Source organism: Microtus pennsylvanicus, chromosome 4 (genome assembly GCF_037038515.1).
Source record: "Microtus pennsylvanicus isolate mMicPen1 chromosome 4, mMicPen1.hap1, whole genome shotgun sequence".
In the NCBI taxonomy this organism is placed as follows: Eukaryota; Metazoa; Chordata; class Mammalia; order Rodentia; family Cricetidae; genus Microtus; species Microtus pennsylvanicus.
The window spans coordinates 113395070-113416869 of NC_134582.1; the positions used below are offsets into that span (position 1 = coordinate 113395070).

General features: G+C 48.8%; 1 protein-coding gene across 3 annotated transcripts in view; it reads right to left on the minus strand.

Annotated features, from left to right (window-relative positions):
• Gng4 (G protein subunit gamma 4) overlaps window positions 1-21800 on the minus strand; it is a 43939-nt gene that overhangs the window by 16399 nt on the left and 5740 nt on the right. For all 3 annotated transcript variants that reach the window (XR_012910407.1, XM_075970204.1, XM_075970203.1), the window contains exons 2-3: window positions 9667-9774; window positions 7882-7989 (exon numbers count right to left, since the gene is read on the minus strand). Coding sequence is in view for 2 of the 3 variants with exons in the window: in XM_075970204.1 (XP_075826319.1) it covers window positions 7882-7980 (99 nt within the window). In the remaining variant the exon portion in view is untranslated. The remainder of the gene's footprint in view (window positions 1-7881; window positions 7990-9666; window positions 9775-21800) is intronic.

A 21800-nucleotide genomic window follows, 5' to 3' on the forward strand; every position in this document is an offset into this window, starting at 1 on the left:
GAGACAGGGTTTCTCTGTGGTTTTGGAGCCTGTCCTGGAACTAGCTCTTGTAGACCAGGCTGGTCTCGAACTCACAGGGATCCACCTGCCTCTGCCTCCCAAGTGCTGGGATTAAAGGCGTGCGCCACCACGGCCCGGCTTTATGTACTCTTTGTTGTTTTATAGTTTGTGTATTATTTCTCATCCACCAGTAATTCTGAAGAACGTATTTTTATAGCTTTATTACGCTTAAATATGTTAATAAACATCAGAACTGAAGTTGTTGTTTGGGTGGAAAGGGGCTGGGGTGAAGCAACAACCCAAACAGTTGTATCTACTGTTTCACTCCTAAGAATTAGGAAACTAGCCACACTGGGCAGTTGCTACACCTTCTGTTCCTCTAACAATGAACCCTTTCTCGCATTAAAGGAATTATTTTGTGATGAGCTCCAGTATGGAAAGCATATGTCTTCTCTAAATAGGGTCTGAAAATGTTCTCTCTTTCCCAGAATACCTCGCAACTTGGGCACAAGCATGCATTCTTCATTCTGTCAGACACACATGTTCCATGCTCTGACTAGTGATCCAAGGAGGAAGGCATGGGGAGCCATGGTCCAGGGCACGACAGCAGCCCCAGGTGGGGCAGGGAGTCCTCAGCTCCGCAGAGGACATTCCTTTGTGCGAACCTTCTGTGGAGCAGTGGGGACCTACTTCTCAGAAGCAGGAGCTCAGGTTCAGGCTCTCTAGTCAACATCTCCATGGCCTCTCTCAAATCCCTTTAGCCACAAAACTAAGCATGCCTGGATCCCTTGTAGTGAAATTCAGTTACATCATGAAATGATGTTTCTAAGGAAAAACAGGTTTAAGACGTATGCTTATGTCACCTTGGATGTGACAAGGGGCAGAGGTGCCCTTGCAGATGCGATTTCTCTGTGGGTTGCCACCAGAGCTTCAGGAGAGCACCCAACCCAAGGCCTTGTTCCATGTGCTCAGGTACAGAACTTGGGTTCCAGGCTCGTGTCTTTCAGCTCTCTTGGTACTTCTGGAGCTCAGCTTTCTTGTCTGTGAGCGATACAACAGTCTCTCCTGTCCCTCTAAGAGACAAGCCACGTCCACTCCCTCCCTATCCAGGCAAGCTGATCTGATCTTCAGCTTCCAGCCTGAGTTCCACCTCCCCCCCCTCTCTCTTTCTCTCTCTCTTTCTCTGGCCCTTCCCTTCCATAACCCACTAAATAAATATCCAACCTCACTCTGCATGGCAGTGCCTATCCGCCTGTCTCTCACCCATACAGATGGCTCCTCATGGGACTGGCTGCTCCTTCTTGGTCTCTTACCCGCCACGCAGCTCCCTGCCTAGGACCTGCTGGCCCTCATGGCCTGTGGGCCACTCGGGGGCTCCTTGCCTGGGACTGGCTGCCTTTGTGGCCTGCCGTGGTCTCTGGACCCTGCAGCATTTCTGCCCCTCATTTTACTTAAACCATTACATGAGCTGAGACCCTGGGGTACTAAGGTCTCAGAGCTACTGTGAACACTCAAGCACCTTACGCCATGTATGAAGACTGTGATCAAAATTAGGCCCATTGTGCCAAGAGGTCACTTCTGCCCGTGACCCACTAGGGTTTTCTTCTTTATCATCTAAAAGCTGCTTCTTGGTTTTTATTTGTATTCTTGTTTTGAGACAGGGTCTTAAAGGAGCCTACACTGCCCTTGAACTCTTGGTCCTCCTGCCACTTCCTGATCTAAGGTTACCCATGTGCCACTATTCCTAGCTTGTTTTTATTCTCTCTAGGTGGTATTAGGAAGGGTTCTCTACTTCTGAGCCATCAGGGAACCTCCCAGATGCTTGTGTCTTAGCGTCTGTCATTTCTAACTATCAGTTGGACGTGGCGAGGTGCTGGGAGGGACAGGCTTTTCCTCTACTTAAGGGAAACTTTTCACACCTTGCCCTGAGGAATCTTTACTCTTTCAAGTTCTCTCTGTCAGGAACATCTCCATGCGATGTGGAACGTGGTCGGTCTTGACTTTGTGATCTCCAAATTGATACTTTAGCATTTCCTTTTGCTGCGACTTTCATCCTAACCTCTTTGCCATTAACTTGGTTTTCTACAGGGCATCATCATCATTGTTCCTTCTAACAGCGTTCTCTCCTTAATCTTTCCTTAGGATTTTTGCTTTTTTTTTTTTAATTAATTCAGTAGCAAGGCTTGAACTCAGAGCTTTAAACTGGCAAGTACTTAGCCATTGAACTCCCAGCCTCCCTCTTATTTTTTTTGCGACAGTCTCATATAGTGAAGTTTAAGTGTTCTTAAACTTCTACATAGCCCAGGCTGGCTTTGAACTTGCGGTCTTGTCTCAGCCTCTACACAGCTGTGCCTCCATGCCCGACTTTACGTAGCTTTCCCGCCACATTTCAGCTCATGTTCTTGCTCTCCTTTGAGCCCCCTCTCCAGATTTGTTTGCTTTACTTTCCTTGAGAGTATGAGGCCCTTAAAATTTCCTTTGGTTCTCTAGAAAAAGGCCTCTCAGAGGAGTGCTGTTGGCCTTCTTTGTGCTATAGTCTGGTCCCTCCTTGTTCTGGCAGAATGTTTACATACGTCCATTTTGTTTCTCTCTGACTCTTAAAGGAACTTCCAACTCAGATCTACACGCTTGAGGATAGTTCAGAGTCTCCTGAGCCTCTGGCCCTGTCTACTGCCTTCTGTGCAGCTGGCTGCCAGCTGCCCCTCATGCAGCCTTTGCCTGAGGTGCTGGCAACCCATGGTTAGACATGCTGTTTAATACACACTCTCTGAAGGTACCTGGCACTTTCTCATCAGCGTATCTTCTCCACAGAGGGCAGTCCTGGCTTTTCGGCTGAGCCCCATCTGGGGGTAAACTTTTGTCTCTGTGGTGGGCCAGACAGATGGCATTCTGAACCTTCTGAACACAAAGGCAACAGGTGTCCTCTGGGTAGGGAGCACGTTCTTCAGGTGGCATCCCAGAGGCTGCTGATGAAGACAGGTGCCCAGACACCTGGGAGGGAGGACTCGGAGAACTGGTAATTCCTAAATGTAATGATGGGTTAGGGGAACAGTGGCCAGGCATGCAATGCTGAGGAACTGGTATTTCACACTGCAGAGTTTTAGGTCACAGGAGCAGTCAGCCGTTGACAAAGATTGAGCATGGGGCTGTTGTTCCCTGTCCCTGGCACAGTTCCTAAACTCTAGGATTCCCTTGAGTGAGAAGCGCCTCCATGGTATGCTAATGAGGGGGCTGGTGGCTGGAGATGCTGCCTGCACAGCTTCAGGAAGGGGGCATGTCACCAGAACAACAGCTATGACTGGAGGTAGAGTTCCAAGCCCTGCCTCTGACTTCGAGGGATGGAGGAAGGGCTGGAGTCTGAGTGGCCAATGCATTAACAACCGTGGCTATATAATGAAACCACTATAACATGATGAACTTGGAGGCCCTGGAGGCAGGCAACACATTTATGAGCAAGAGGTGTCACTCTTATTGAAGTCCTGGAAGCTGAGCACCATGACCCACAACTCCTCGACCTGGGCATCTCGTCAGAAGGTTCCTGAATTATCATTTTAATAATAAACTGGTATATATAAGAAAGACATTTGCTGAGTCCATAGATTATTTTATGAGTGACAGAGCCTGGGGAAGGGTGTCCTCAGGAACCCTTGACTTTGCAGGCAAGCCTGACAGAATGCAGGTAGACAGGGCACCTGGAGCTTGTAACTTGTATCCACAAGGGAAATAGCCTTGTTGGCCTGAGCTCTTAACCCATGGAGTCTGAAATCATAGCCATAACAGGGTAGTTCCAAAAATATGACTTTTAATGTATCGCTGTAAGACACTGATTTCATTAAGAGTTTGACTTCTTCTTGACTTATTAGAGAGAATTATAAGCTTGATTCACAAAATCAGTTCCAGAAATAATTCTCAATCCTATGTGCTGAAAGCCAGTCACTCTGCCATATTCATCTTAAACTCAACTTGCTGGGCTTCTCAAGCCACCGAGAGAGCAAGAGGCACACAGACCTGAGCATGGGGCCAGCGGCAGGCTACCCATGACAGCCTCTGGCTGACTCGGAGATGATGTGGCCTGGCCTGAGGATAGCAGGGAGTAAGAGGCAGACTGCAGAAATATTCGGTGAGCAGACATGTGTGCCTTTTCATAAAGAAATTTGCTATTGGGTCAGACACTGTGTGTGTGTTTGCCTTTTTCTCTGTGTGTGTTTCTGCATGTGTCTGTATATTGGATATACATCATGGAACATTATCCAGACATTAAAAGGAATGAAGTTCTGGCACACTGTACAACACAGGTGAACTCCGAGGATGATGTGCTAGGTGAATCAACCACACACAGCACAATAGCCAGTCTGGGTTTCCACTTAGACGAGGTTCCTACTACAGCTACAGTCCCAGAGACAGCAGGACGGTGTTTCTAGGTGGAGATGAAGTTCTTAGAGATGGAGGGTGGTGGTATCTTAGGATACTACAAATATTCCTGATCCTGAAAATGATAATTTATCTAAAAATGGTTTGATGGGAAATTGAGCATTCTGTGTATTTTAGCACAACAAACCTGTGTAAGATGATACATGCCTATCACCCTCGCATTTGGGAGATAGTGGCAAGAGCATCACGTGATTGAACTCATCCTTCTTTACATACCCAACTTGAGGCCAGCCTGGGCTACACGGGACTTCATATTTGGGCGCCTCTCTCCTCAGACAACACAGGACTATTTTTTCCCCCCCGAGAACTCTGCACTCTGCTTCTGAACCACACAGGCTCGTTTCTTGCCCACTCCATGTGCTGACGTCACCAGAGCTAGAATTAGCTACTTCCTCCTCAGGGCCCTGCAACAACACAACACTGCCTTCCCAATGCCTCCAGCATGACCTGTGACTCTCCTCCCGTTAGAGTCTGTAGTGTGCTCAAAGACTCCAAGAACTCGCCATCTATGGGAACACACAAGTCTCTGGGACTCTGTCTGCGGCTGGAAATGATCTGTTGTCACAGAACCTGTCTTTCCCTGGTCTGGCAATCATATACGGCCCTAACCTGTGCTCACTGTCCCCGAGCCCTGGCTTGGTGCTTGGCTTGGTGCACGACTGGCTTCTTGCCTCTCTCGGCCTGGTGTTCCACACTTCCTTCCCATACTGTTTGCTTTCCTGGTGTGTTCACCTCTCCCACAGCCACAGACCTCTGCCCAGTCACGGCTGCAGCTGCCTTCCAGTCCGTCCAGATGTGAGGCACAGGCCATTCACTGCAAACATCTGCCATTCATTGCGGCTCTGTGATCTTGTGCTTGTACCCACAGCACCCTTTCCCCAGCAGCTCAGCAGGTGGCTTTTCCAAATCCCTGCTCATGCTCATGTCTCTCCTCACTCTAGCAGAGACATTTGCTCACGCTGAAGCTGCAGCCCCGCTGTGCAGAGCCTTGCTCAGCTATGTCCTCACAGTGTCCTCCCCTGGCAGGCGTTCCTGTCTTTGCAAAGCTGGGCACCGCTTGTCTGCAGGATGCCTCTGATGTCCTATTCAATTTCTGGAACCCCAGCTTCCAATTGTTCCCTGGGTGCTAACCTCACCCCCTTCTCTGGCCTGCATTCCAAGGGCTGACATCTGATTGGTTGCTTGTGGTTGGCAGCTTCTGCTACTATGACAAATACCTGAGACAAACAACTCACAATTTGGGGATAGAGCACATCATGGTGGCAGCACCTGGCAGAGCAGAGCCCTTCACCTCGTGGCCATGGCCCAGGAGAGAAGAGACAAAGCACGAGTGAGTTCAAGGTCAACCTGAGCTATAGAATGAATTCAAAGCCAGTGTAGGCTACAGAGTGAAACCATGTCTGAAAAAATTAAAGTAAACCAACCACAAAGAGAAGAGATCAATGCCCGTGAAAGCCTGGTCCTGGGTTAGAGCCTCAGAATCCATGTAAAAGGTAGGAGAGAAGTGACTGCAGAGTTGTCCTCTGACACACACACACACACACACACACACACACACACACACACACACGTGCTGTGGCATGCTACCCACACACATCATACACATACACACATATACACACACAGCACCCACACAAATAAAATAATAAAATTTTAAAAAAGCCTAGGCCAAAGTTCTGCAACCCCCTGTGGTCTGAAATCTCCCAGCAGGCCTCTTTAAACCTCCTAAAACTTCTAACATCACACGGTAGCAGTACAGACCTTTAACATGGGGCCTTTGCGGGACCCGAGACCCAAATGATAGCACAGCTGGTGTCGGCACATATGGGATGCTGGTGCCCAAATGACAGGTCCGTTTATACCAACGTGCACAGGCCCACCCTCTCCTTGTCCCATCTGCATCTCACGTACGTCCAGTTCTGTGCAGTCCCCTAGGATAACTCACGCCGTGAGCTGCAGGGGAAAGAGTCTCTCTGCTTGCAAAGGGGAGACTGGGCTGCCGAGCCACGCTCTAGAGCGGGAAGTGTTGTGGGATAGTCGATCACACTCTGACATTCCCAAGACTGCCAATAAAATTTGCTTTGAACTGGGCGGTGGTGGCAGACGCCTTTAATCCCAGCACTAGAGGCCTGCAAACCTCAGTGAGTTCAAGGCCAGCCTGGTCTACAAAGAGAGTTTCAGTACAGTCAAGACTGTTACATAGAGAAACCCTGTCTCAAAAAAAATCAAAAGAAAAAATAATTGCTTTGAATCAGAGGGCGGAGCTAGCTACTAACTGACCAAAATTAGACATAGGTTCTGGAGGACCAAGGACAGATAGAGAGACAGGGCAGAGTAGAGTAAGGTTTAGGGAGATTAGGGAGATTCTTTTTGGACCAAGGAAAGAGAGAGAGAGAGAGAGAGAGAGAGAGAGAGAGAGAGAGAGAAGATTGCTGATGGTTTCTCGGTCCTTCCCTGGTCATTCCTGTTCTTATCCTAATATAAGACTGATATCTGACTCCTGGTTTTTATTGATAAAGAACACTCAGATAAATGCTTCAGGGAAGGCAAGCCTTGAAGATTTTAGGAAATTTGTATCCCCAAGTGACGACAGCTAATGTCATTGCGACTGGGTTTGGGATCATCTGGGAGACACACCAGAGTGTGGCCGTGGGGGCGTTTCCAGGGAGGTTTAACTGAGGAGACCTGCTGTACTAGCCCACAGGCTGGGGTCCTGGGCCAGGTAAAGAGGAGGAAATAGGCTGAGCATGAGCACTTAGCCCTCTCCTTCCCAACTGGATGCCCTGTGACCGACTCCTTCATCCCCCACCCCAGCTGCAGCCGCTCTCACGGCACATCTTCCCTTTGAGATGTGCCCTCGAACCATAAGCTAGGGAAAAACAAAGCAAACCCTTGATTTTCTTTCCTCAGGTATGCTGTCACACCAGGAGAACAGAAACTCATACACCAGATGCTTGAGCAAGACCCTTGGGTTTGGTGGACTCCTGGGGAGGAACATCCTAACCTTATCACAGCCCTGAGCTGGCTGCAGTTCAGAGCCACAACGGTCACCTCTATTTGCACCAGTGGAAAAAAGACCCATGATGAGAGGTGGCAGGACTTCCCTTCACCTCCCCTGGGAATATTTAATACACACAGGTTTGATTCAGTGATTCAGCCCTAGCTGTGCCTGTCCAAAGTCCTGCTGCCGGCTATCCTCGGTCACAGCACCAGGGAGACACGACATGATCAACCTCACAGTCCGCCCCTCTCTTCCACCCTCACTGTATGACAACCGTAAATACTGGCTGGAAATACAGTCGAGTTTTGGCCCTTCCTTTTGGACACACACACACACCGTGGACTGCATCTTGGCAGGCTCAGAGCTCTGGAACAAACACCCTCTTCCCCCCACTGAGACTATTGCCCTGTTGGGGGACCGAGCCTAAGAAACGTGCTGGGTGAGTTTACCTTCACTCTGTCCATGCCGGCCTCCATCTTCAGCTGCTCCACGGCTTTCCTGGCCTGGGAGATGCTGGCGGTACTGTTGTTAGACATGCCTTCCTTCATGCTGGGCTCCTGCAAGTGACCATGGGGAGAGGGTTGGAGTGCTATGGGCCCAGAGAAAGGTGGCCCCTTCCCACTCTTCCTAGTCTCACCATCTGCAGATCCCTCGACCCCTTCTCAGCCAGATTTGTTCTTTGAGAAGGAAGAAGAAATTCTCCCAGTCCTGACACACATTAGACCACAGGGCCAAGACAAGACATTACAGTCCCCTGAGGAGGATTCTCGGTCACCCATGCAAGGAGAAACTGCCTGAGGGAGACTAAGGATCACAGTACGTGGCTGAAGTCAGGTAAACACAAGTGTAAAGGACGTGGCTCCCTAGGCTCTGACTGAGGCAGAGGCCAAGGCTGGATCGCTGAGAGCCCATTACCCCTGGGCTCTGCAGCACTACGCAGGACATTTTTTTAGACAAGGCTTTCTTGGTATTGGCTAGGCCAGCTGCTCAGAGCAGAGTTCAGAAGGTGTGGGTTCATATCTCGCTTGGAAATCTCCCAGCAAAAAGGAGAGCCACACGTAACGAGCAGTTCGAGTTTCAGGGACCTCTTAGCCAGCCTAGTCAGCCTTGGCAGGGGGGTCCCTTGCCTAGCCTGGGGGAGGGCAGGGAGGGGCTGACACAGTGGTCTTGGGATGGCTGGAAGTGAGGAAGGAAGCGGCTTTAGGCAACCGGAGCTAGAGACAGAAGAACTTGGAAAGGCAGGCCAAGAGGGAGGCTTTGGAGCTGCCCCTGACTCATCTTTTAGACTCCACTTGACTGACACCTCTACTTTTCTGAGCCCACTAGCTGCCTCTACAAGACCCAAGTTAGTATTCATGAAGAAATGGAACAGAGACAAAGGGGATGGGGTGGGACATGAGCTTTTCCCGGGGAGAGTGTTTCCTCTCCCACTACAGTCCAGCTTGGCGAACCAAATAGTTTATTGGACTTGTTTACAAAGCACAAGCAAGGGGTTGTTTTCTAGATCACTGGTGACCTCAAAGCAGCCGCATCACTGAGCAATCCATCCCAACACGGAGGCAGATGGAGTTCCTCTTCAGCTCACCTTCCACTCCTATCTGCTCTGGCTCCTCGGAGACCACAGACAGCTGGGCAGAATTGCTTTCAGCCTTGGGAGGGAGTGGCTCAGGCTTGGGTGCAGTCTAAGGAGGCCCCCCCTTCTCCTATGAGGGCACTGTGCGTCATCCCAGCTGATGAAGGAAGTCATGGCAAACACGCTGAGAGGACAGGATCCCACTACAGGGTGGTGACAAAGCCGGACATCCATGTGCCTCCAGGGGACCCTGACTGGATGTTTGGCCTCCAAGAAGGTAAGGCACAAGGAAAAATGAGCCAATTGTTCAGGGCCACCCTGGGGTCTTGAGGTCCGTTTCCCTGGGCACCCAGGCACATTTATATTGACATGTCATCTAGGGACCTCGGCAGGCTGCACCGTTGGCTCCCAACTCAGCAAGTGCCAACCTGCTGCCAGGATGAGGCCGTTTCATCCCAGGGCTGTGGCTATGATCTGACTCAGGACAAGGAAAGGATCTCCGGAAGGGTGGGGTCATCACACCTCCATCTGCCTTGGCTAACAGTGTCCCCAGGGGGAGAGGAGGTCTAGGACTGACAGCGATGGCGTGAGGTGCGTCTGCTGCCATGGGGACCCTGCTCCCTGAGCGTCATCTTTCTGTTCTGTAGAGAACCATTCTTACCTGCTGAGTGGTGCAGGGACAGGGACAGGTCCAGGTAGGGGACACTGGTGGCAGTAGCAGTCGGCTGTCAGAAGAGAGGCCGATTCAGGGTCCTGCCGTGGGGCTCCCCTGAAAACACAAACAGATGTACGTTGTCCCCAGGGTCTTCATGGGCTCCCTCAGTTGTCCTGCCCAAGCTCAGTGGCTGTGCCTGTTATCCCAGCTACTCTCATACCAGCCCTGGGGGATGACAGTGAGCTGAAGGGTGAAGAGGAACTCAGGAGGACATAGAACACACTGGGACATAACTAAAGGCGCGTCCACCCTGAGCCTTGCCAGACAACCCATGTGCCCAGCTGTCCTGCCCTTTCTCTTGCCAATCTAGTATGCTAAGAGAAAAGAACTTGTGGGAATTTTCTATTTTGAAATGATAACAACTGACAGCTTTATAATTTACAATTATAGAGATAAATAGATTATTTATTTATTTATTTATTTCTGGTTTTTCGAGACAGGATTTTAGCTTTGGAGCTTGTTCTGGAACTAGCTTTTGTAGACCAGGCTGCCTTCGAACTCACAGAGATCCGCCTGCCTCTGCCTCTGCCTCCCCAGTGCTGGGATTAAAGGCGTGCGCCACCACCGCCGGGCGAGATAAACAGATCTTACTGTGGCATCTCCACATATTTCATTTTCTTTTCTAAAAAGATGTGAGATCCAGAGGTCGAGAGCACTGGCTGCTGTGGCAGAGGACTTGGATTTGGTTCCCAACACCCACAACTGCTCACAACATTCCGTAAGTCCAGTTCCAGAGGATCTGAGGTCCTCTTCTGGCCTCTGCAGGCACCAAGCATGCACACGATGCACATTAATATGTGCAGGCAAACACTCATACATGTAAAGAAAGGAAAATCTTTTTTTTTATGTGAGCTAGTCATGCTCATGACTAGTCTTGAGATCACATGACTGTTATCTCAGTACTTGAGAGGCTGAGGATCGCATGTAACAGATCATCAAGAGAGAGAGTGGGGGCGGGGAGCCTGTGTGAAAACAAAACAGACAAAAACAAGACTGAGGGGAACGGGTGTGCGCGCACATGGACACATGCGCACAGCGGATACCTATAGCCATAGACCACGCTGAACCCTACACATGCTGTGGGTGTCTCCATACACGCATACCAACAAAAAAGATTAGCTTTCTCTTCAACACAGACGCTGTGACAGTGTGGTACAGAGACGGCGGTTGAGTGAGTCGGAGGTGAAGGCACTTCCCAGAAGACACTGAGATAGTGCAGATGTCATTGCCCTTGGGGACATCACTGTCACAGCACCATGGGCTTTTGGGGCACCTTTCCAGTTATTTAGATGGATTCTGGCCACCCTTTGAGAGACAGTGGTCCTTCAGAAAAGCATCTAGACTAATCGCTGCCCGTTCACTTGGCATTTGCACCCCACCTTCCGTCCAAGAGTGGAAAGTGTTTCACCCACCATCCCATTGGTGTGCCCAGGTCCCAGGGAGGCTTTGAGACACTGTCCTTCAAGATCTCCTGGGTAAATTAGCGTGGGGACACGGGAGAAGGTAAAGGGGAGGGGGAGGAAGGAGGGGAGTGGAGAAAAATGTATAGCTCAATAAAAACAATTAAAACCCATAATGTGAGCTCCTGGAAATAAAAGATAAAATTAGAAATTAAAAAAGACCACTGTCCTTGTGTCCTCCCATTCCCTTTTAAGTATTCTTATTATGTTTATGTGTATATGGGTATGTCTGCATGAGTTTATGTGCACTTCGTGTGTGCAGGACCTGGAGAAGACCAGAAGAGGGTGTGGGGTCCCTTGGAACTGGAGTTACAAATAGTTTTGAGCTGCTCCGTAGGTGCTGGGAACCAAGCTCAGGCCATCTACAGCAGCAAGGAGTGCTCTTCAGCCTCTTAACCGCTGAGGTGGCTCTCCAACCCTCATCATCACGGTTTCTTAAATGTTTGTGTGACAAGTGTTTGGTAGCGAATGGATTTGGCCCCATTTCATCTCTGGCTTTTCAATGGCGTTACATTTTGCTACAATGTTTTCAAAAGCTGTCTATCCAGCCTCAAGGGGAGGAAACATGTTGATTTCTAAACAAGGTGCTGTCCTGTCTTGTGAGATCACTGGATATCACCACTTGGCCATCAGTGCACAGGAGCAGCCAAAGTCAAGGCTGCCTGGTGCCCATGGAGGCCGGAAGAGGATATCAGATCCACCTGGAACTCGAGTTCCAGATAGTTGTGAGATTATATGTGGATGTTGGGAATGGAACCTGGGTCCTTTAGACAAGCATCTAGTGATCTTAACCGCTGAGCCATCTCACCAGCCCCAGAGGCCTGTTTAATTGTTTTCTGTGTCTCTAGTGCCTGGGTAGAACAAATGCATAGTAGCCATTCCCCGGGCCAATCTTGAGGTATGGTACCAAAGCAGATAGATGTTCAGCATTCTGGTCCACGGTGTCACAGCGTCTGCCATGTTCTCACAGCCATGAATCGAGTTGCTTTGCCGTGCTTTTCTGACCACTGGGCTGAAAGCTCCGAAACCGTGAACCAAAACACATCTTTACTTACTTAAAAACGCAAATTCCCACACTCAGCTCTGACCTATTGAACAGGTTCGGTTATCTCGGAGTAGGAAGCAGCTTAACAATCTTTCCAGGTGACGGGGTGCTGACAGCCTGAGAACCACAGGCCCCGGGAAACAATGGGGATGACTGGAAGGAAGGAGCTGCCTTGCTGAAAACCCCTTGGCCTTTCTGTCAGCCTGGCTCCTCACCACGGGACTGACATGACAGAAAAGAAGACGCTTCTGCCTGCACAGACTCAAACTCCCGTTGAATTCTATGGTAAGGAGCTCCAAGCAGCCACATAAGGAAAAGGCCACCTTCCCCATGAGGTTTTGTAGCAGAACAGTCACAGGAAGTCCTTGTGGACAGAAGTGGGGCAGAGGTTTTCTCTGCATCCAGAGATATCACGTACTGAGTCCTGGATTCCTATAGTCTGAAACACTACGCAGCCATACAAATGACTTCTGAATTGGAACCCTTTATCTAGCCAGTGATAAACAATAAGACACGAATGTGGGCTGGGGGTGTAGCTCAGAGGGACAGTCCTTGTCTGGCATGTTCAAGACCCCAGGTAAGATGCCCAGACAAACCACCTCAGCAGGGGCAGCAGCAGTGAGCACAGGCACACAGTGCCGAAGGGTCACAGGCAGTAACATTCTGTGCCACGCCGCTGAGCAACGTCTTAGGGGTGGATGCTAAGCACATTTTCCTCTTAGCCACAGTTAGCACCCGGCCCATCCCAAGCAGAGGAGTGTCTGCACTGGAGGTTCTTCCAACACAGCTTTTGGACAAACTGGATTTGGGAGCCACAAGGATGTCACACATGAGTAAGTATCTTAGAGGAGCCAACGAGGGATGTCACACTACCTGTGACACGTGACTGAAAAGGAAGTGAGTGAGCCACCAAGTCACCTGAGGTTGTAGCTATTGCAGAGGGAAAGGGTAGAGCCGCCAGCAGCCCAGAGTGGGGGAACACACTGGGGAGGCTGCGGGGCGGGAGGATGGGAGTTTAAGGCTAGCTGGCTACTTAGTCATGCCTTGTCTCAATGGGGGGGGGGCAGAATGAGCAGATTTCAACACCTAAGGATTTATTTTCTTACTCTTTAGCATGATGTGTTTCAAAAGTAGCAAAGTAAAAAGAACAGGAAACCAAATAACCTTCTATCTACCAACTAGTTTGAACAGAATTATCTTTTACCATATTTGTTTAATTTCCACATTGCTTTTGAAAATGCGCTTACTTTTTAATTTCATACGTGTATACAATGCACTCTGATGCTCTTCACCTCCAGTCCTCCCCAATTCCTCGCAGATCCACCTCCCAACACCCACTCCCTCCCAACTTCATGCCTCTCTCTTTTTTTTTAAATAGCGCACCAAGTCCAGTTTATGTCGCCCATATCATCCTGGGCATTGGACCATCTATCCGAGTGTGGTCGACCTACCAGGGACCACATCCTTAAAGAAATCTGACTCTCCCTGCCCCAGAGGCCAGCAACTGTCAAAGCTTCTCAGCTGGGACGGGGGGGGGGGGGGAGACCTTGAGTTCCTCTCCACTCCTGGAGCATTAGCTTTATCTGTTCTCAAGGACATCTAAAGAGAGTATTTTAGGGTCACGTGCCTAAAGTTACTCTTCATCAGTCATCCCTAGAGTCACCTGAATATCCTCACCCCTGGAGGAAACAACAGGGAAATAGGTGTCACCCCACCCAGGCAACCTGTCCCCCCAACCTCCTTACAGGATGTGGTTTCTCAGCTACTCCAGCAGGAACCACCGTGCAAACTGAATGCTATGACAGAGATATATATGACTCGGATATATTTTATAGCTTGGGTTTCAGTCATTCAATTTACATTGGGGTATCTCCCAATCCAAAAATAGCTAGTCTCACCCAGATGCCAAACAAACACAGGAAAGAGAAGTCCAAAGTGATATCTACAGCCAGTGTTTGAGGTTCATTCCCAGCTGCTCCGGGGCCAAATGTTATTTACCAACCAGGACCCATTTCTACTGTAAGTAGGTTGCCTGGTAACACAGCTGACATGTAATATCTTATCTGGTTTCCAGGGTATGGTAGCAGAATAATGGCTTTCCCCCAATGTCCTAATCCTCAGACTCTGTGAACATGCTGTGTTACAAGACACCGAGGAATTAAAAGTAGCAGATGGGATTAGTGCTGCTGACCAGCTGATATTAAGATTTGTCATACTAAGGCTGTCATGGATTATCCACAGGACCTCATGCGATCACAGGGTCTTTCTAAGCGCAAGAGGGAGACATGGGACTAGGTGGGAGTCAGAGACAGACTTGAAAATGTTACGCCCGTGGCCTTGAAGGGGACACAGGACCAAGTTTGAAAGTGTTCAGCCTCCACAAGCTAGGAAAAGAAAGGTCCAGGACTTCCCTGTGAGCCCCTCAAGGTAACATCATGGTCTTGATGGACCCTGGCTTCAACTCTTGGAGACATGTTTTGGACTTCTGACCTCTAGATATGTAAACAATCAGTCTGTGATGTTTTCATTCACTGTTTGCCCATCTTTTGCTCCTTTGTGTTTGTCAGTTGGGATGACCCGGGAAACAAGGCAGGGTAGCAGAGGGAGGAGGCTAGCAAGGCAGGGCTCTCAGACAGCATCACCTACTCCTGGCCCCTCTCTCCTTCCTTCTACAGCTCCTCTCTGGCCTTCCCCATCTCACCCTGCTTCAGGCACACTGAATTACTGGAGCTCCCCAACTATGTATACCCCATTCCTGGCCTTTCACGGTCACTTTTAGAAGGTGGAAATCGGTGTGCTCTTGAAGGAGACTGAGACCCTGGTCTCTTCCTCTTATTTTCTCTCTCTCTGGATACCAGGTGAGTAGCTTTGCTCTGCCAAACCAGGGCCAACTGATCATAGACTGGTACCTCAGAAACTGAGAATGGGATTCCATGTAGCCCAGGCTGGTCTAAAATTCACTATGTAGCTGAGGATGGCCTTGAACTCTTGATCTTCCTGCCTCTTTGTCCTAAGTGATGGGATTTCAAGGCTGTCCTACCAGCTCACGTCAGATATTGAACTGCTATTTTCATGCAACATTTTCATCAGGCTTTGGTATTAAAATAATCCTGCCTTCTAAAGCGATATGCCCTCATCTTCAAATTATCTCACCAAGTTTGGATATAATTAGCATAACTTCCCCCTTAAATGCCTGGTCAGATTTTCCCACAGATACATGTGTTGTTATAATTTTCTTTGTTAAGAGGTCTTTGACTCCCAATTCACATTTTTTAGTAGAATTAGGACCATTCAGTTTTCCTACTTCTTTTTTTGTATGAACCTTGAGTATTTTCCATGGAGTTCAGACATTTCATCAAAGTCATTGAATTTATGAATATATAATTCTTTTTTAAAAAAAGATTGGGGCCAAGCTGTGGTGGCGCACGCCTTTAATCCCAGCACTTGGGAGGCAGAGGCAGGTGGATCTCTGTGAGTTCGAGGCCAGCCTGGTCTACAGAGTGAGTTCCAGGACCAGCTCCAAAGCTACACAGAGAAATCCTATGTCTTGAAAAAACCAAAAAAACAACAACAAAAAGTCCAGGGGTGGTACATGAATACCACATTTTTATGTGGGGTCACAACACGTGGGAGTTGGTTTCAGAGACTGAACTCATCAAGGTCTTTCTAAGGTGTGCCTTTTAATATCCTGCTAATATTCATGGAATCCATAGTGATGTCTCCCTTTTCATGCCTGATATTGGTAGTGTGTGTCTTCTTGGAGTCTGCCTAGAGGGTAAATGCTAGAGATGTTTTCAAAGAATTTGCTTTGATTTTTTTTCTTTTTTTCTTTTTAGTATTGTTTTTGTGTCCTAACTTTCAGTGCCCCCCCTCCATTTATTGTTTCCTTTTTCCGCTAGCTTTGGACTTAATTTACTCTTTTTTAATCTATCTTCGAATTTATTACATGAGAGCCGCCAATGATTCAAGGCCTTCCTTCTTTACAAGAATAAGTTGCGAATGGTATAAATTTACCTGTAACCGCATCTTTAGCTGAGCCCTATATAAATTAATATGAAGTCCAAGTATTTTCTTTTTTTTTTTTTTTAATGTGTAGCCCAGGCTGGCCTCGAACTCGTGATCCTCCTGCCTCTGCCTCCTTCAGCAAATCCTACCGGCGTGCGCCACCACAACCGGCAAGTCCAAGTATTTTCTAATTTCCTGTGTGATATGCTCTTCGACTCTCAGAATATGTAGAAGTGTTTGCTCTAGTAGGTTAGCGAGGTTAGTTTTTAACTTTGCAATTCCACGCACATGATATTCAGGAATCCGCTGAGATTTTAGTGGCAGTATCAATCTTACTGTGGTTCTCAAGGCTTCTGCATCTTTGGGCCTGTCCTAAATACACGCAGAGATGAGGCTGTAATTCTGTGGTTAACAGAAAGAATTTAATGACCCTCTTCTCCCACCTTCCCCTCAGCTGGATTCTCCCACACATCTGACTTCACAGCAGCTCCTTTCCTGTCTCCTTGGTGGGAAAGACAGAGTTTATTGTAGAGCTACACCTCACCCCAGTTCTAAAACAGAGCAAGGACAGGAGAAGGGAGGAACCGCAGACAGCCCAGTCCTTCACCCAGACAGACGGGTTCTCTCACAGAACCACACACTAGCTTCCTACACTTCAGCTCTCCCCCCAGCTAACTTGGGGCAATGCCATGAGAGCTGGGATAAAAAGACAGGAGACTCAGCTCCAGCTGCGTGGCTTTTCTTGTAATGCGCCTCTCTTCCACTATCCACGCACATTCCTGAGCCTTTAGGAGCCCGCAGATCACTGCCCTTTCTGTTTTTCTAGAGTGTTAGCTGCATCCGGGGATGGAGGGGCTGCTGTGCGCTGGCTCCATCCTAGACACTCTGTAACTCACTCTGTTGATGCCTTCCCATTCTTGTCTAATTCACATCAACTCAACTCCCGTGACCTTCGGGACCTCCGGGACGTCGTTCCTGACTACTCCCACCTCCATTGGCTACAACACACTCACTTTCTCTGTCTCCCTACCAGCCAGCAGCTGAGCAAGGAGTAAGTCCTCAAGTCCTAACTTCTGCTGCATCCCCGACTCTCCAAGGTGAAGACCGAAGGGTGGATGATTGTTTCTACTCTATATCTGAGTCTACAGCAAAGAGGCAGAACATTTGAAAACAGTAATCACAAGACTGCAAAGACTCCTGGATGCTGGAGAGGGAGGTGGCGATCCCTAGGTCTTTGGGGTTCACACACGGCCGAAACAAGCCTGCAGGCTTCTGCTAGGCGGACCAGGAATGATAGCCTGGTACTTGAGATGATTCAAGTTCTGTTTCACATGACACCATGTCCACAGAAAAGGTATTTTTACAATGGGAAGTGACATTTGGAGAAAAATGATAAGTTTTGAGTTTGCTACGCCATTTTAATTGCAGAAAGCACAATGCTGTCATAGTCCAGCTCCTGATATTATTCAAGAAGGATGAATTCCTATCAATATTCTCAGGGCAAACCATTAACGTTCGTTCACACTAATGAAGAATCCATCTTTTTCTCTTAATAGGTTGACTTTGTTCCAAAGTTTGAGGACTTTCCCCTGCATGAATTTACTTGCTGTCTCACTTGCCTCCAGTGAGCTCCCTGCACCGACAGCCCCTGCTTTGCCTGCCATCCGCACCACACCGCTGCTGGCTCTGTCAGCTTCCAAAGCACCTCGGTGTACAGTGCCACTGAGGACAGACCCCTGAGAGGCAGAAACATACTGCTTGTGGGGTGCTGCTCTTAGGGGATCTGTACCCCGGCCTCCCCTATGGAGAAGAGAGTCTGCTGAGGACCCAGCGTGAGAGGGATTGGCTGGAGCAGGCGGCCGCCAGGCTGTGGAGGTGGCACTACCAGACGGTATTCCTGGGTTTTAGAGAGGGACTGAGGAAGCTTGTCCTTTGGACAGACCTTGTCACCTACGTGAGGACCCACGAATGGCTTCCCTCCCCTGCACTCTCTTCTTGCCCTGAGACAAGGCTCTTCTTTCTCACCTTCTTGAACTTCTTTTGCTCCTTCCCGAGCATTTTAAAAACAGGGGCTTATTTTTCTTTTCTTTTTAGAGAGGAATATCACAGATTCCAGTCTGGCCTCAACCTCACACTGTGGCCAAGGAAGACCTTGAACTTCTGATCCTCTCGTTTCTACCGCATAAGTGCTTGGATTATAGGCATGTACCACCCCGTGTCTGGTCTGTGTCGGACAGGGGTTGAACCCAGGGCTTTGTGTGCTAGGCAAGCACTCTCACAACTGAGCCACACTCACAACAGCCTCCTCCTCCTCGTTTTTTTTTTTTTTTTTTTTTTTTGTGGAGGAATATGCCATGTCAGTCAGGCTGGCACCAAACTCACTATGTAGTTAAGGCTGGCCTTGAATTCATCCTCTTGCCTTCATTTCCCAAGAGCTGGCATTAATATAATATATTAATTAGTAAATAGATCACCATGTTCCACTTAGTTTTATAGCAGTTTCGGATGCACACAAAAACAGAAAACACAGAGTTCCTAAACGCCCTTGAGCCCACACACTCTCCCCCACAATCAGCATCCGCACCAGGGCAGGGTGAGTCTCTGACAGACAACATGGACCACACTCTCCCCACAATCCGCATCCACACCAGGGCAGGGCATCTCTGACAGACAACCAACACGGGCAAGTTTCCAGCAGGGCTCTCTCTTGGCGTGAGTGTTCTGTAGGCCTGTCTCTGCAGATGTGTAACCTATCCACCTGGATGGCATCCTACAGAATAGACTCTTGGCCTTAGGCATTCTCTGCACACTGCCTATTCACCTGTCCCTTCCCCTGGCAATTATTAATCTTAAAAAGTATTTATTACTGTGTGTGCAATGTGAGTAATTGGCATGCGTGTGTCATAGCACACGGGGAGGTCAGAGGACAACTGTGAAGTCGGTCCCCTCCTTTCACCTTTACATGGCTTCTGGGGACAGAACTCAGGCTTAGCAGTAAACACCGCTACCCACTGAGGTATCGTGTTGGCCCCAGGTGTTGACAGTTTTCCTGCCCCCATAGTTTTGTCTTTCCTGAAATGTCCTCTATCTGAGATCGCAGTCTGCAGGTTTGTCAGACTGGCTTCTTTCACTCAGCGTCTCTCATTTCAGGATCCCCCGTCTTCTCAGGCCTGGTGCATGCAAAGCAAACACCCACAGCAGCCCCAGCTCCGGTAGTTCCTGCACCTACAGTTCCCACCTAAGCAAATGCAACTCAACATCCACAGCAAGAGGACCAGAAACCAACAACTAACCCTACTAACGAGGACTTTCCGCACGAGCCAATCCAATGTAGCTCATCTTGCATCGGCACACATCTTATTCAGGTCTCCCCCTGCACCTCTCCTGCCAGAGGAGACCTGGCCTGAATTGCTTATGGTCTGTTACTACTTGACTCCCAAGTCTGTCACTGCCCAAATCCAGTCATCCTCCTCATCTGCAGGAAGTACATTTCCAGACTGCCCGCCCAACCCGGTGAATGACTGAAACCATCAATCATATAATCTATGGGTTTTCCTATGCATATACACCTATGAATCACAAATACTTTCACAATTTGGTAATCAAGATGGTTACTAAGTAACTAACAGGTAGGTACCATATCCAGCACGGACACACTGCACAAGCTGATGCATGTCACGGGTAGGACAGGCGAGGTGGAGATAAGGTTCAGTCTACATGTATGCCTCCTGGGGCTCACCCTGCCCACTGTGGCTGCAGAATGACTCGGAGGCTGTGCTAGGCAGATGGAATAAATGGGTTGCTGGGTCTAGAGATTCAGCTCGAACACTTGGAAAAGGTATTTTACAGATGGGAAAGTACACGTGGGGCCATACTTGCTACAGAATCTCCTATTTTCAATTACTTGTGTGACTCCACCAAGCTTCCATCTTTCTGCATTTTCCTTGTTGTTCTCTTGCCCCAAGATGATGATAATCAAACAAAATGCTATCCGTGGGGACAAAACCAACGACACAAACTGGCAAACACATGGTCTGGCAGAGGCTGTCACGTGACTCCCTTCTCCTTTTGAGACCGGAGATCAAGTTAACAGCTTGATCCTGAAAGAAAAGACCCAGTACAGTTTTCATTCTGTATTCAAAGGATGCATCACACCAAGAGACTCCTCAAAGGCAACTGTCTCAAGAGATGAGAGCGAGGAGGCACTGGCGCGGACGGCTGCCACCCACGCAGACGGCTGCCACCCACCGACGCACCGCTATGAGTCACCTGTTACACACGTTACAAAGAGCTCTCTACGGCGGTTTGCTTTGCAGACAAGACTCATTTATGTAGCTCAAGTACTCTATGCATGGGAGAGAATATTTTAGCAGAAGTGGAGAATAAATGGGACACACGAAACAAGTCTGGAAATGGCCTAGATATTTTCCAGGAAAGAAGACGTGCAAGGCTACCCGGCTAGCGTCTTCAAGGTGCTGACAGCCCAGCGCAGATCAGAAAACAACGCAGATTGGCTCATGGTGATCTGTCCCTGAGTACAGGTGCAGCAGACGGGGTTAGGCTGGGCCAGAGGCGAGCAGGGACAAATTCCATCCCCTCCCAGATGACAGCGTCTGACCGCTATGCCAGGGCCCTGTTGTTGTCTTCTTGAAAGGGTAACACTCCACCTTCCCAGATGATGGATGGTGTAGATGTTGCTGTGCTGGGCAACCAGCGCGGTAGCTTTCCTTCTTTCTTTCTTTCTTTCTTTCTTTCTTTCTTTCTTTCTTTCTTTCTTCCTTCCTTCCTTCCTTCCTTCCTTCCTTCCTTTCTTTCTTTCTTTTTTTTGCTTTCCTTCTTTCTACCAAGATGTGTTAGTATATTGTTTCAGTGACCCCCATCCCTGACAGAACATCTTAAGGAGAGGAATTATTTCTTCTAGCTCAGTTTCCCAGGACTCTATTCCATCATAAGTGGGCAGGAGGCAGAAAGAGGTGAAACAGGAAAGGGCCAGGGTGAGACAGAGGCCCTAAGTGACATATTCCAAGTAGCCCTGCCCCCAGTACCGCTCTTACTTAACCCATGAAGGAACATTACTACACTGGAGCCTCCGGAAACTGCCTCCGGAAACACCCCCAGACACCACAGGCTCGGGGTAATGGGCTTTCAGCCACGGACTGAAACCTCTGAAATTCAGAGCCAAGTAAACCCTTCCTTTCGCTCATGGCAGGATTTATCACAGAGAGAAAACCAACACAGCAGAGCTTCCATGGGTTCCCCACGGCATGAAGAGGTCTATTTCAGAGTAAGAAAGAGCTCTCTCCCACAAGAACCTGGTCTCTTCTCCAGCCCACCATACCCTCGCTGGCAACCCATCCTTTGTTCCATTTTTCTTGTATGCACTATTATATCCCAAAAAGCTCATTTATTGTTTAAATGACTTTTGCGTTTCTTTTTTTTAAGTGATTTATTCTTATTTTTATATGCACTGGTGTTTAGCCTGCTGGCAGGTCTGTTGGATCCCCGAGAAATGGAGTTATAGACAGTTGTGAGCTGCCACGTGGGTGCTAAGAATTGAACCCGGGTCCTCT